Source organism: Castanea sativa, chromosome 10, assembly GCF_040712315.1.
Source record: "Castanea sativa cultivar Marrone di Chiusa Pesio chromosome 10, ASM4071231v1".
In the NCBI taxonomy this organism is placed as follows: Eukaryota; Viridiplantae; Streptophyta; class Magnoliopsida; order Fagales; family Fagaceae; genus Castanea; species Castanea sativa.
This window is the reverse complement of record NC_134022.1, coordinates 32,667,444-32,682,951: the sequence shown is the minus strand read 5'-3', so window position 1 is coordinate 32,682,951 and position 15,508 is coordinate 32,667,444. Positions and strand designations below refer to the sequence as shown.

General features: G+C 35.8%; 2 protein-coding genes across 2 annotated transcripts; one reads left to right on the top strand and one right to left on the bottom strand.

Annotated features, from left to right (window-relative positions):
* Positions 1-9,123: 9,123 nt before the first annotated feature.
* Positions 9,124-11,052, bottom strand: LOC142613761 (heavy metal-associated isoprenylated plant protein 24). Its single transcript, XM_075786247.1, has 3 exons — positions 10,770-11,052; positions 9,908-10,122; positions 9,124-9,592 (listed from the first exon to the last, which is right to left on the bottom strand). The coding sequence occupies exons 2-3, from the start codon at positions 10,062-10,064 to the stop codon at positions 9,297-9,299; spliced, it is 453 nt and encodes a 150-aa protein (XP_075642362.1). The 5' UTR covers positions 10,065-10,122; positions 10,770-11,052; the 3' UTR covers positions 9,124-9,296.
* A 2,250-nt stretch (positions 11,053-13,302) lies between these two features.
* On the top strand, positions 13,303-14,615 carry LOC142612405 (uncharacterized). Its single transcript, XM_075784502.1, has 2 exons — positions 13,303-13,700; positions 14,048-14,615. The coding sequence occupies exons 1-2, from the start codon at positions 13,303-13,305 to the stop codon at positions 14,613-14,615; spliced, it is 966 nt and encodes a 321-aa protein (XP_075640617.1).
* Positions 14,616-15,508: the final 893 nt, after the last annotated feature.

The following is a 15,508-nucleotide window of genomic DNA, read 5'->3' as shown; positions in this document are numbered from 1 at the left end:
TTCTTTTTTCTTTTTTCTTTCAGTCGATATATCAGTATAATTTTTTTTTTTTTTTTAATTTGGTTTGCAACATAAATTTGAGTAAAATCATCGAAGCCTGGTCAACACAAAGAGATAATTTTGACCGTACGAATTGCCTCAAATGGTGCTGCCATTCATTAAATTTTAACAAACTTATGCTTCCTAGTCCTCCTTTTTTCTTTTCTTTTTCTCCCTTGAAAGAAACTAACTTATAATTTGTACATACATCTGTTGAAAAAATAATTTGTGCATACACAATCTACTTACACACAATAATTATCCTAGAAAGTGAGTTGCATATAAAAAAATTGCAAAGTTTATGACTAAATGAATATTGCTCTAGCCTATATGTGAATAAAATATTTCAAATTTCGTTTTATAAATTATAATTACCATGATAAATCATTTCAATATTTGAAATCATTTAATTTTTTTGTCAATAATTTGAGAGAATATCCAAATTGTTAATCCGGAATTTTTCCATTTTATAAATAAGAAGAAGAAAAAAAAAAGAGATAACTTGTTCACCTATTTATCTAGAAACTTTGTTTTACTCTCTTTAACATAGTTAATTGTTCTTTGTATTAGAGGTGTTCACAAGTCAAGTTGGGTCAAATTGCCCATCAAACATCACCTGACCCAATTGTATTGGATTTCAGGATCACAAACTCATTGACAACCGAAAAACCGCCTCTCAACCCGATGTTGATTGGATTGGAAGCCCCGTCGACTTAACCACCACTAGGATCAAACAGATTTTTGGTCGGATGGCTTTAGGTCAAGTGAGCTTATTGGGTTTGGTTGGATGTTGGATAACCCTACTTATTATAATACAATAAATTTTGTTAGTATTTATTACACCTTTTAAAGAAATTGTTGAAAGTTAATCATTATAAAAGTATATGAAACAAGCATCTTTAGATTATTGAAACGTGTTAATAAATTTTACATTGCAATTATTTGAGTTTATCATAAATTTTGAAATTTTAAGATAAATTTTGAATTAATTTCGATTGGTTAAAATGGATTTGAAATATAAATTAAGGCACTTAAGATAAACTAAATTATAGTGAATTTAATCTTTTGTTGAACCTTCACTTCAATTTTTTAGCATAGATAAAGATTTATATGATTTCCTTTCTTACTTTTGTCTCATAGTGTTTATTTATTAAAATGCAGAAGCATTTGAATTTCTCAAATAGTCCATGAGTTCCATCTTCCAAGCCTAATGTGTCTTCTTCTGCTTCTCTTTGCCTCCCTACTAAGCAAGCCAATTTAGTACCTTTGGATCTTCCTTGGGATCCTTACAATGGGCTCACCAGATAGGTACAAGGTTCCCAATTTTTGATAATTCATAAAAATATACAACTATGTGCCAAATTGTTAACATAACTCAATGTTATATGTCCTGAACCATTTTTGTCCGGACAAGTGCAAAATACATATTATCTCCAGCATCTATTCTATGGATTAACACCAATTATGAACTGAGAAAATGTTGAACCTGGAACTGAGTTAAATACAAACCGCAAAGCAAGTTGTCAAGTGCAAGGCAAAATGACACGTGTGAGATTAAAAGAACAAAGCAAGCTGAAGAAGAAAAATGGCAATGTATAGTTTAGTGAAAGCACATGCACAGCATGTGAGTGAATTAAGGCCCAATTAGTTGTTTGAGATGTCCAGCTGTCACGCATCCAACGATGGATATGTATTTCCGTTAGATTAGGAAATTAGTTAATTTTCTGTTTTAGATATTAACACCTCTGTTGCTGTATATAAAGAAACATAGCTTATTTAATTAGTTACTTTTGTACATTTTACTTTCTGGATGAATAAGAAATCTCTTTTCTCTCAAAAGGTCTCTCTTCCAACCTCCAGAAACTTCTTTGAGTTTCTTTCATTTTCCTTCTTGCCAAACGGTTTTTAGTCTTCGATTTTCTTCTTTTCCTTCTTGTGTTGCTTAAAGATCTAGTCTTTTCTTCTTTTCCTTCGTGTTTTGCTTAAAGTTCTAGTATTTCATGGCTTCCGATTCAATAGCCAATCAAGCACAATCTTCCACACAATCTATGCCATCTTCAAGCGCAACAATGGCAGATGAATCTGCTAACAATCCTTATTTTCTTCCAGACACTGAGAGTCCAAGAATAATTCTCACTTCACAGCCTTTAACTGGTCCAGAGAACTACTTGAGTTGGGCAAGATCAATGTTCTTGGCTTTAAGTTCATGAAACAAGTTTGATTTTGTGAATGGTTCGATTCCTCAACCAGATGCTACCTCTCCTTTGTACAATTCTTGGAGTAGGTGTAATACCACTGTGCTTTCGTGGCTGACCAACTCTCTCAGCTTGGATCTCAAGGCCAGTGTGATGTATATCAACACTGCAAGGGATTTATGGATTGATCTCAGAGATAGGCTTTCACAGGGTAATACTCCAAGGCAATTTGAGCTACAAAAGGAAATAGCTCGTCTTTCTCAAGGTTCACTCACAATAAGTTCATACTTCACTAAGTTTAAAACACTGTGGGATGAGTTTGTTAATTCACCTTTTACTATCTACAATTGTGCTTGCACTTGTGGTTCTAAGGCTTCTCAATTGGAAGCACAACATAAGGAGCATGTTTTTCGTTTTCTAATGGGATTGAATGATAGTTATGGGAATATTATAGGGCAGATTTTGTTGCTTGAACCTTTTCCATCTATTAGCAAAGTTTGCTCTTTGATTTTACAAGAGGAAAAGAGAAGGAGTTTTGGACATGAAGTTAATGTAGTTTATCCTACTGAGGCTACTGTTATGTTTGTTACTCATGCTAAGGGTTTTAATGGCAAGGATATACCCATTTGTACTTACTGTGGCCTTAGTGGTCATATTACAGACAAGTGTTATAAGTTACATAGGTATCCTCCAGGCTACAAGCACAAGGGAAGTAATCAAGCTATGGCTAATCACGTTTCAGCAATTTCGCCTTTTGGAAATTTTGGCAATATGGATGCTTTTGCCTTGGCCAATCCTAATTTGATCCATAATAATCATAGCTTTCAATTTGAAGTTGTTACTCCTTCACAGCCTTCTTTTGGTGCTGCATTGGCTTCTCCACAAGCTTCTGTCCAAGGTTCTTTGCCTTTGTGTCCCATCTCCCGGGTTCAATGTGAGCAGCTTCTTAACTATTTGAAAATAGTCACAGCGGCTAATTCAGGCATTAGTACTTCTACTACTCATCAAGTTGCTACTGTCATGGCATCTGCTCCCATTATTCAACCTGCCCTAACACCTACATCAGCTTCAGCTTCTACTGATTTTTCCAATTTTTCAGATAATCTATTTTGGATTCCCCCAAATTTCACACATTCTGTCTTTTCTGCCCATTGTGTTGACAAGCCAAGTTTTAAGTCTAATAATTGGATCTTGGATATTGGTGCTACTAATCATATGGTCCACTCAGTATCACAACTCACTACTTTCACTTCTATTGTTCATACTTATGTTTACTTGCCAAATGGGGATCAGGCCTTAGTAACACATATAGGCATTGTGCAGATTTCACCCACTTTAACACTTACCAATGTTTTGTGTGTTCCTATTTATAGCTTTAATCTCATTTCCATAAGCAAACTTACACAGCTTTCTTCTTGTTGCCTTACTTTTCTTGGACATTGGTGTTTTATCCAAGACCTTGCTCAATGAAGCATGATTGGTCTGGGTAAAGAGTGTCAAGGGCTGTATCTACTACAAGCTCTTGCTTCTTAGACTACTCCTACTGCTTTGGTAGCTTCTGCTAACCATTCTTCTTCCACTTTATGGCACAGCAGATTGGGACATCCTTCTTTTTCAAAGCTTTCTTTGTTGAATAAGCTTGTAGATTCCGAAGTATTCAATAAGTCAGATTGTTGTGAAGTTTGTCATTTTTCTAAACAAAAGAGATTACCTTTTCTTTCTAGCAGTCATGTCTCTGTTCAACCTTTTGAACTTGTTCACTGTGACTTGTGGGGTCCCTTTTTCACTTGTATTGCTGGAGGTTTTAGGTATTTTTTTAACAATTGTTGATGATTTCTCTCGTTGTACTTGGGTTTATCTTCTCAAGAATAAATCTGATACTCAATTTTTCATTCCTAATTTTGTTAACATGGTTCATACTCAATTTCATGTTTCTATTAAGACTATTAAGAGTGACAATGGTACATAATTTTTCTTAAGGGATTTTTTCCATTCCAAAGGCATCTTGCATCAACTGTCTTGTGTTGATACTCCTCAACAAAATGCCGTTGTTGAGAGAAAGCATCAGCACATTCTCAATGTTGCTAGAGCACTAAAATTTCAATCCAATGTACCTTTGTGCTTATGGGGTGATTGCATTCTTACTGCTGTTTATCTTATTAATAGATTGTCTTCTAAATCTCTCCACAACAAAAGTCCCTATGAACTGCTTTTTAAATCTTCTCCACCTTATAATCATTTAAAATGTGTTGGTTGTTTGTGTTTCATATCCACTTTATCACATAATAGGCACAAATTTGCACCTAGGGCTAGAAAATGTGTTTTCTTGGGCTATCCTCATGGCATTGAAGGTTACAAGGTCCTTGATCTTGAATCAAATTCCATTCATATCTCTAAGGTTGTCATCTTTTATGAGCATATTTTTCCTTTTACCTCATCAGCTCACCCTTCCACTTCTTATCTTGATTCCTTTGTGTTTCCACATTGTGTTTCTGATGCATCATTTGTTTCTGATCATCCTGCTTCTTCTTTGTTTGACTCTACCTTGGCTTCTTCCTAACTTGATTCCACCATTCCAACTCCAACTCCTCCATCTGTTCCTCTTCCTTCCCAATCTAATTCTTAGCTTGCTGCATCCTTAGAACCAATTTTATCTAATGAGCCTTTACCTTCACCATCTTCCATTGATCACTCTTTGCCTATTTCATCATCTTCTTCTTTACCTGCCTTAAGGAGATCAACCAGGCCTCATCACCCACCTGCTTACCTTTCTGATTATTCTTGTAAAGCAGTTTGTACCAAGCCTGCTTTTGGCTTGCCTTATGACATTTCCAATGTTATCAGCTACTCACATCTTGAACTCCAATTTTCATCCTTTATCATGGTTGTCAATTATGTCCCATCAGAACCTGTTTGCTTTTCTCAGGCAGTTCAATTTCCTGAGTGAAGGGCTGCCATGGACAAGGAAATTGAGGCTTTGGAGCTTAATAATACTTGGACACTAACCCCTTTACCTGCAAGCAAATCTTCCGTTGGTTGTAAATAAGTATATAGGGTTAAGTATCACTCAGATGGTTCTATAGAGAGATACAAAGCTCGTTTGGTTGCTAAGGGTTTTACCCAACAACTTGGTTTGAATTATTTAGAGACTTTTAGTCCTGTTGCTAAGTCAGTTTCAATCCTGATTGTGTTGTCTTTGGCTGTTGTGAATGGGTGGTTCCTTCACCAAATGGATGTCAACAATGCCTTCCTACATGGTGAGTTGGTTGAGGATATTTACATGTGTTTACCACCTGGTTTTCACAGCAAGGGGGAGAATTTGGTATGCAAATTGAATAAGAGCCTTTATGGATTGAAACAAGCTTCTAGAAAATGGTTTGAGAAGTTTTCATCCACCATTCTACAAATGGGCTTCATTCAATCCAAGTCAGATTATTCTTTGTTTGCACATACACAAGGATCTTCTTTCACAGTGCTTTTGGTCTATGTAGATGATATATTGTTGACTGGTAATAATCCAGCTTGTGTTCAACATTTGAAGAAGGTTCTTGATGACAGATTTGGATTAAAGGACCTAGGGTCTTTAAGGTACTTCTTAGGACTTGAAGTGGCTAGAACAGATGCAAGTATAAGCTTGAACCAACGAAAGTATGCCTTGGAAATTTTGAAGGATACGGGTTTTCTAGATTCCAAACCAGTTAAATTTCCCATGGAGCAAAATTTAAGGTTGTCCAAATATGAGGGAAAGTCATTGACAGATCCTGCTCGATTTAGAAGGCTTATTGGGCTCTTATACCTCACTTTGACAAGACCAGACATCACCTATGTTGTGCATAGGTTGAGTCAATTTGTATCACAGCCAAGAAAGCCTCATTTGCTAGCTGCCAACGGAGTACTTCAATATATAAAAGGGTCACCAAGGAGAGGCATCTTCTTTCCAAGCCAATCTGATCTGCATATTAAATTCTTTTGTGATGCAGATTGGGCTGGATGCCCTGACACTAGGAGATCTTTAACTAGTTATGCTGTTTTCTTAGGGGAACCATTGATTTCTTGGAGGTCTAAGAAGCAAAGTGTAGTTTCAAGGTCCTCAGCTGAAGCTAAGTACAGAGCAATAGCAAGTGTGGCTTGTGAGATCACTTGGGTGTTGCAGATACTTAAGGATTTAAAGGTGAATCATGCAAGGCCAGCTATGTTGTTTTGTGACAATCAAGCAGCCTTGCATATAGCTGCAAATCTGGTTTTTCATGAGAGGACAAAGCATATCGAGGTCGATTGTCACTTGATAAGGGATAAGATCATGGAGGGAATGATTAAGACATTCCATATTGCTACTAATTCACAAGTGGCAGATATATTTACCAAAGCATTGGGTTTTTCAGCCTTTACAAGACTTTTTGGAAAATTGGGTTTAAATGACATTTTTGTTCCTAGGGGTGTAAAGGCACAAGTCACAGATCAAGAAAGTCAAGTCTCAGAACTCAAAGTTCAGGACTTGATGGGGAGTGTTGAACCTGGAACTGAGTTAAATACAAACGTCAAAGCAAGTTGTCAAGTGCAAGGCAAAACAACACGCGTGAGATTAAAAGAACAAAGCAAGCTGAAGAAGAAAAAGGGCAGTGTGTAGTTTAGTGAAAGCATGTGCACAGCATGTGAGTGAATTAAGTCCCAATTAGTTGTTTGAGATGTCCAGCTGTCACGCATCCAACGATGGATATGTATTTCCGTTAGATTAGGAAATTAGTTAATTTTCTGTTTTAGATATTAACACCTCTGTTGCTATATATAAAGAAACAGAGCTTATTTAATTAGTTACTTTTGTACATTTTACTTTCTGGAATAAGAAATCTCTTTTCTCTCAAAAGATCTCTCTTTCAACCAGAAACTTCTTTCTCAATAGAGAACGCATGGTGAGATTGAGTCTTTTGGATTTGTCGAACATTCCTTATTGCTAATTAGTAACTTTGCGGCCGCAAACTTTGTAATGGATCAGAACATGGGAGGCATATATTATGACCAATGTCGGCATTGTTTCGGGTTATTTTTTAAAAACTAAATTCTCGAGATTCAGAATTCTTTGATGTTCTATATATATAGTAATATTATTTATAATAATTTTAGCATTATATATATATATATATATAATGCTAAAATTATTATAAATTTTATTTAAAAAAAACTACAAACTAATGTCAATGAACATTTTTTTAGATACAAATATTAATGAACACGTTTAGTCAATTCAAAGACTTAATAATGGATGAATTCAATTTAACCAGAAATTTGGGCTGTTCTGAGCCCAAGCTCAAACCAGATTATAATTAGGAATGACCCTTGTCTTTGAACAATTCGGCCCACCAGCTAAATTCTAATGAGCCCAGAATAAGGACAAAACTTATCCAAACGAATAGGCCCTAAAGGATGCTTACTCCATGGGCCTATGTAACCTCACCACGCATAGGTTTCCATTGTCATCTTTACAATTGGATTTTGGAATTTGTATTTAATACTCTAAATTGTGAATTTGTGATTCTTGGCTTAAACTACTCCCTTGAATTAACCTTGGCCCTTTTCTAATCTTATATAAAAATAAAAATCATTGGCTCTTAGAAAATGACAATCACTCATTCACTACAAGAAAAAATATATATGTTTATTACAACAACAAAAATCGTTATGATAACATTAGAGTCATTACAATAGTTGATGCAAGATATTACAATAAAATTTGAGATGATAAATTTATGAAAGGTGCATTTTGTCTAGGAGGCAGCTAATTATTAGGTACTGCTGCATCTTCTTATATATGCTAATTTTCAAAAAGTAGGTTTTCAAATACTTCTGGTGTAAGCGAGTTTTGGTATTGGTTGGTGAATATATAGTTGGCTAAGGTGAATATTCCTTTGGATTAATTCCCAGTCCTACCTTCTTTCTAAATTTTCTTGCGAATAATGCAGACGCCAGTCGGCCAGGACCACTTCTCCTTAGCTATACTCATCAATGACAAAATCTATATCATCAAATGCATATACAAGGGGCGCTGTTTATGTTCAAAGTAACTTACAAAGTGCGAACACTAATGAGCCCTGAATAGTGCTATAAATTAACAAGGTTTAGTTGAAGCTTTGCTCGAAAAATGACTTGTTTATGTTTATTTGTTTAGTAAATAAGTTAAGAAAGTCCAATCTAGGCTTGGTTATTAAACAAGTTAATTAAGCTCAAACATAATAATGTTCTTGAGCAATTTCATGAACATGAGACTCAATTTCAATGTATATAATATAATATTATATGTTTATGTATACTTATTTAATAGTACAACTATTATACAAACTTAATTGATATTAGATTTTATAATTTTATAAATGAGTTTGTATGATATCAAGTTATTATTTGTAATTTATTGATAATATATATATATATATATATATATATATATATATATATATATATATATATACACACACACATAGTCCATTCATAGTACAAATTATATATAAATTTTAACGACACAAAGTTAGTCAACCTTGTTTTTTCAAATTCATGTATGAAAATCTATCTAGTTAACTCAATTAATATAGTTTCAACCTTAATTTAGTTATTAATTATTAATATAGATTTTTGAATGAGTAAAAAAAATTTAGTCATGGTTTGACTATATATAAAAAAAAGACTAAGTTTATCAAGTAACTCATGAACAAACTCGCACTTATTTGATAAGAAAATGAACTAAGTTTTAACATGTAATCTTCTTTAATGATGAACTCAAATTCAATTTATATTTAAAATGAACAAATCTCTACTTTTAATACCCAACTCGGCTTAATTACGCTCCTTTACAATCTTACCCATGAAGCCTAGGTTTTAATTCATTTCATGTATAATAATAATAATAATAATAATAATAATAAATAAAAAGTGAAATGTTAGCGACTTAGCGGACTTACAATCATCAAACCCTATCAACAAAACACAAACCCCTGCTGCAGCTAGATATATAGCTAGTAGCTTAGCCTACGATTAATGTTTCTATACAAGCAGATCGAATTTTTAATATTTGATCTACATGATGGAGCAGGCATTTGGGTTTTCATCGCTGAACATGGTGGTGTAGCGGTCATCCACGGTGGTCTCATTAATTGTGACAGTATTGGGAATGCTCCTGACCATATTAGGAGGTGCCTTCTTGTCATAAGCCTGAGCAACGTAAGGATGAGCCACCAGTGTGTATGGAACATAAGGCCACATCTCCACCTTTTTCTTGGTTGATTGAGCTGCCTTCAACACCTTCTTTGGCTCAACATAGCCTGTAACAGTCACCTTCTGCTGTTTCCTGTCCACGTCCACAGATTTAGCCCCTGCCAAAAAAATAATAATAATAATAAAATCAGTGTTATCTCTAGGTATAGCCCATGATGATAAAGCAATTGCTCACTGAGTAATGCTACCGACATAACAATTTTCATAATAATAAAGATACTAAGTTTTTATAATTTGTTCACATCACTTACATTCTTTTGTAGAAAATTTTGTGACTCTTGACTTATTTTTGAACACCAGTAAGTCTAATGACACAATAAACCTTTGATTTGTCTGTAGCCTTGATATCAATCACTGACATGAAACTTAAAAAACAATAGAGATAAAAGAAAAAAATAGGAAATGAAACATACCCTTTACTCCGGAGAGAACATTCTTGACCTTACGCTCACACCCTTCACAGTCCATCCTGACTTTGAGCGCTACAGTTTGAATTTGCTTCTTCTTCTTGCGTTTTTTAGCACTGCTTAATAAAGTGGATAAGTATTCCAAAGTGCCTTCTACTCCCATTTTTTTTTTTTTCTTCAAATCTCTAGCTTCAGGATGATTTTATTCTTAAGAGAAGTTTCTGCAAGACTTTTTGTATTAATAAAAAGCAGATGGGCCAGAAATGCAAAAGCTTAAAGATAAGCTTGAGAGTTGAAAAGGTTAAATTTAAAGGAAAGCAAACATGACAAAGAGAGAACACTCTAAGCAGTAGACAAGGACAAGTCTAAACTTGAACTTGTTGTTTGAATGATCAGGAAAAAAAATGCAGGAGAAGAGAAATTAATGAAGGACTAGTAGTGGTTCTTATCATGGGTCCTGATGGCTTGTATAGATTAATATATAGCTGGTGGTCTAACAGTAACGGATGAATCAATGAAAAACATCCATGGTGTGTGTACGAAAGACATTAAAAAAACAAAAAAATATAGATGACACAACATTTTTCACAATATTTTCAAAATTGTTAACCTATTTTAATGTGATTGAATGATTAAAAAGCAATATCAAATTATCAATAATTAAACTAGATAAAAAGCAATATTATTTTAATCGTAACAAGTTAAATATATCAGCAATTTGTGAAAGTTGTTTTGTCCTCAGTATTATTCAAACACAAAATAAATGAGCAAATAAATATATATATATATATATATATATATATATAAAAAGTTGGATTTCCTGGAATCTGTACGAAACTTCGCTCTAGATCTGGGGATTCCTTCTTACCTTCAAAAGAGAGAACAAATCAACAAACCCAAAAGAAAAATGCTTCAAAGTTTTGCTCTTTATCCCTTTAAGCTTTGTTAGCTCTTAATATATGAGTACACCTTCGTTTGCTACTCGCACTTATTATATAGGCGTTTCATTACGTACGTACATAAAGAAAAGCTGTTGAGACCTTAATAGTAATAATCAGCATCAAAGGTAGCTTTAATTTAAGTAGACTTTGGTTTTGCCTCCAAAGTCCAAATTTGTTGTGCTTATAGAGAGAGTTTAATTCTTTGGGCACACGAAATGTGAAAGTAAACAACAATGATTTAAGTTTGATTGCTATGCTCGTGGAAAAACTTGTCACTCAAAAGTTTGAAAAAATAAATAAATAAAAAAATAAAATCCCAACAAAAGTTTATAAATCAATGCATGATGATAATCATAATATAATGGGTGCAACATGGAGTACTTGGATGAGTTCCACGTAGATATATCGACGATTGAGATCGGAGGCACGTGGCAACAAACAATTCAATGGAGCCGGTAGTTGCTTCAAGCCGTCAACCTGTTTGAAAAGGGTCTTGTTCAGCGTTCACAATCACTAGCAATATTTGTCTATTTGTGAACTGTGTTTTTGATTGGGGGTGTGATTAATTGGGCGGTGGGACTAAGAAAAATAGTAGAATAAGCAAAAGCCACAAATGGTGTTGGCAGCTGTGCCAGGTGGCTTAAAGTTGAAAAAAATATAGAGTGCCTGTATGAGAACTCATTTAACTTTGTATTGAAAATTTGGTGTAACTTGAAAATATTTTAAAAAGTGAAAATTTTGAGATTTTATAAAATTGTACGGAAAAGCTTAAAACTACAATTTTTTTTTCTTTAAAAAGTTTCAATCTATGGCGTCTGCTCTTGATAATAGCTATTTATCATCAAACTAAAACACTAATCAATTTTTGGTGTAAGCAGAAATTGAATCACAAATCTCTTATATAATCATTAGAGACTTTACTAGTTAAAATAACTGAAACCCACGGCTACAAGTTAAAACTGATGCCAAACATATTCTTAAAATGAGTAATGATAGCATTGTTATATAAAATTTATGTGGGTCGACATTAGTAAAAATGATAATAATAATTTATTTATTATGGTTTTTTTTATAGAAAATATTTATTATGTTATTCAAATGGTGTTGATTACATTTATTATTATATCAATTTATAGAAATTTTATAATAAAACTCATAATAATTCTAATTATTTCTTTAATACTGTCTTTCAAAAATTAAATTTAAAGCCTCCCATGAAAACTAAATTTTCTTCCTTTCTTATCATTATATAAGTGAGAGTGGAGGATATACTGTTGTGGGGACCCGAGGACTGAAGATGGGAAGCACTATTGTAGCCTTCAATTATTCCTCTGGAAGGAGCGTTAACGACCCGAGGAGTGAGGTGGTCCAAGGATAGAATGGGAAGTGACGAAGCGTCCTTGGGGGATATAATGGGTGCAAGTGGGTGCCTCAGGAGTTAAATGGGATCTTTGTGGGAAGTTTCTTGTAAAAGTCTCACATGTTCCTCTGCATTAAATAGTTGGCAACACCTTTATCAGCTGTATTAATGAGGAAGTGACCTGAACAGTGGATCCACAGCTCAGCAGCTCCTTCCACCACCTTCACCAGAAGTTTAATGGGACAAGTGTCCTAAGGTGATTTGGAAAAATTAAAGATGGAGGGCTAGGATGCAAGATGTCATTGAGTATATGAACAAAATAGACTCTCAGATAAAGGGGATCCAGCGAGAAATGAAAAAGAGAAATCACAGATAGAATAGTAGCTGAGAGAGAGTGAACAGTATTTGTACCAATCAAGAACTATGTCCTTGGACAAGCTTGTAAAGATCCATTCATATATTTAAACCTTAGGCCTTTGGTCTTTCTTTCTCGATCTGTGTCCTTGGGCGAAGCTCAAACTTGTTCATCCCACTCTCTATACAAACATCAATTGATTTGGGCTGGGTTTCAGAATTCCAATCTCACTATTTTTGGTGGACTTGGGCTGCCAAATTTCATGCTCTTACAATTGGCGCCGTCTATGGGGAGTTTGAAACTTTGTCTGATAAGTCATGGCCAACCTAGAGCAGAATAGGGAAGAATATATTACTTCACAAAGGGAGAATCTCTTTGTTATTCTGGAACAGAGGAGAGGCAGGCACCATACACCAAGTGTTATGGTAGAGTCATACCATACTGAGCACACTGAGCAGAGTCATTCAAGGTCAAGGAGCCAGGTCTCACACAACCCTGAGACACAAAAGTTGTGGTGTGAGATAGATCACCTGCCCAAGAAATTGCGGCGAAGAAAGTGTGACAGAAGTAGTCCATCACCCCCATCAAGTGATGGATCAGGGGGAAGTAAGGACCGCTCATATCGCCACAGGTCAAGAACTCCATCCAGCGAGTCCTTCTCAACCTCATCTCATCAGGATAAGCTGGAAAAAGGCAAGTACAAACGCAGGCAAGGGTCATCTCACCAGAGCATGGGGAATATGCGATGAACAAGGCACTTCAACAAATTTCTAAGCCACCCTTTGTTAGGAGAATTAACAAGGCAAAGCTTCCTCAGCAATTTTCACAGCTAACTTTCACCGTTTACAATAGGAGGACTGACCCTGTGGAGCATGTGAGCCACTTCACTCAAAAGATGGCAGTTCATTCTAGTAATAAAGCCCTTATGTGCAAGGTTTTCCCTTCCAGCCTCTGGCCAATAGCCATGCGATGGTTTGATGCCTTGGAAGAGGAGTCAATAATGTCCTTTGAAGAGCTGACAAGAGCTTTTGGCACTAAATTCATAACATGTAGTAGAGTCTCCAAACTAGTAGATTCTTTATTGTCCATGACGATGAGGGAGGGAGAGACTCTCAAGACTTACTCGGACAAATATTGGGAAACGTATAACAAAATAGATGGAGAATTTGAGAAACTTTCAAGGGTGGGCTCTCGACGAAGCATAAGTTGAGGAAGTCATTAACAATGAAGTCTGCTCTGAATATGTGTCAGCTTATGGGTCGCATAGATAAATATAAACGAGTGGAGGATGATCAGATATAGGGAATGGGTAAAGCTAAGATGTTCCTAGAGAAGAGAGATCCTCAAGGAGGAGGATATAATAATAATCGTCCCAGAAGGGATTTCCCCAATCAAACGTCATCTACGGGGGCTCAAGTGATTAATTCATTATTTAAGGAACCAGTCTATCAAATACTAAATAAGATAAAAATATATATATCATCTTTCAGGTGGCCTAATAAGAAGGGTGGGGACCCATCTAGGAGGAACCAAAGCCTTTATTGCAATTATCATCAGGACAAAGGGTACACAACAAAGGATTGCAGCACTCTACGAGATCACCTAAATCAGTTGGTGAAGGCAGGGAAACTCGGTCAGTTCTTGTATCAGCCTACGAGCCAATATGGGCACTCAAGAGTTAGGTTTCAGAAGGATGGAGCTCCTCGGCCTACATTGGGCACTATTAACGTGATCTTTGCCAGGCCAAGAGGTGATGTTGGTGCCTGTTCGGGGGTTATGTCTGTGGTTAAGGGCTCTAATTTAGAGGACAGGAATAGGGCTCCTAAAAAAGCTAAGATGATGACTACCCCTACCTTAGGTTTTTTAGAAGAGGATAAAATGGGAACACTCCAGCTGCATGATGATGCTTTAGTAGTCACTATAAGGATCAATGGATATGATGTAAAAAGAGTGTCGGTTGACCAGGGGAGCAAGACAGAGATCATGTACCTTGATTTGTATAAAGGGTTGAATCTAAAACCCGAGCACTTAGAAAGCTATGACTCACTAAGGTTTTGATGGGAGGTGCAGGTCAACTTCATTGTGGTAGAAGCTTATTCTCCTTACACCGCTATCTTGGCCAGACCCTAGCTTCATGCTATAGGTGCGGTGTATTTAACTTTGCATCTGAAAGTCAAGTACCCCACACAGGGGAGAGTAGGGGAGTTGGTTGGTAGTCAGGCAATATTGATATGTTTGCTTAGAACACTTATGACGTACCCGGGATAGATCACGAGTTTATATGTCACCAGTTAAACATAAATCTAGAGGCAACCCCAAGAAAGCAACCTTTTCAACGGTCATCAAAGGAGCATGTAAAGCAGTAAGGGTAGAAGTGAACAAACTTAAGCAGGTGGGGGCGATTAAAGAAATTTTTTACCTCGAATGGCTGGCTAACACCGTGGTGGTAAAGAAGAAGAATAGAAAGTGGCGTATGTGTGTGGACTTCACGAATCTGAATTAGGTTTGTCTGAAGGATCCCTTCCCCGTTCCTCGAATTGATCAACTGATAAATGCCACGATTGGACATCCTCAAATGAGTTTCTTGGATGCATTCCAGGGGTATCATCAAATACCTTTAGCATTGTTCAACCAGGAAAAAACTACTTTCCGCGCTCCTACCGGAAATTACCACGATCATGATGCCATTTGGTATTAAGAATGCTGAATCCACATATCAAAGAATGGTGACACAAATGTTTGGGTCACAAATGGGAGGGAACATGGAGGTGTGCATTGATGATATGGTAATAAAGAGTAAGCAAGTTGCAGAGCACTTAACAGATTTGGGGGAGGTGTTCTCGGTGTTGAGGGAACATGGGTTGTGCTTAAATGCGTCTAAGTGTTCTTTTGGGGTCAGTTGGGGAAAGTTTCTAGGTTACATGATAATCCACCGAGGAATTGAGGTCAAT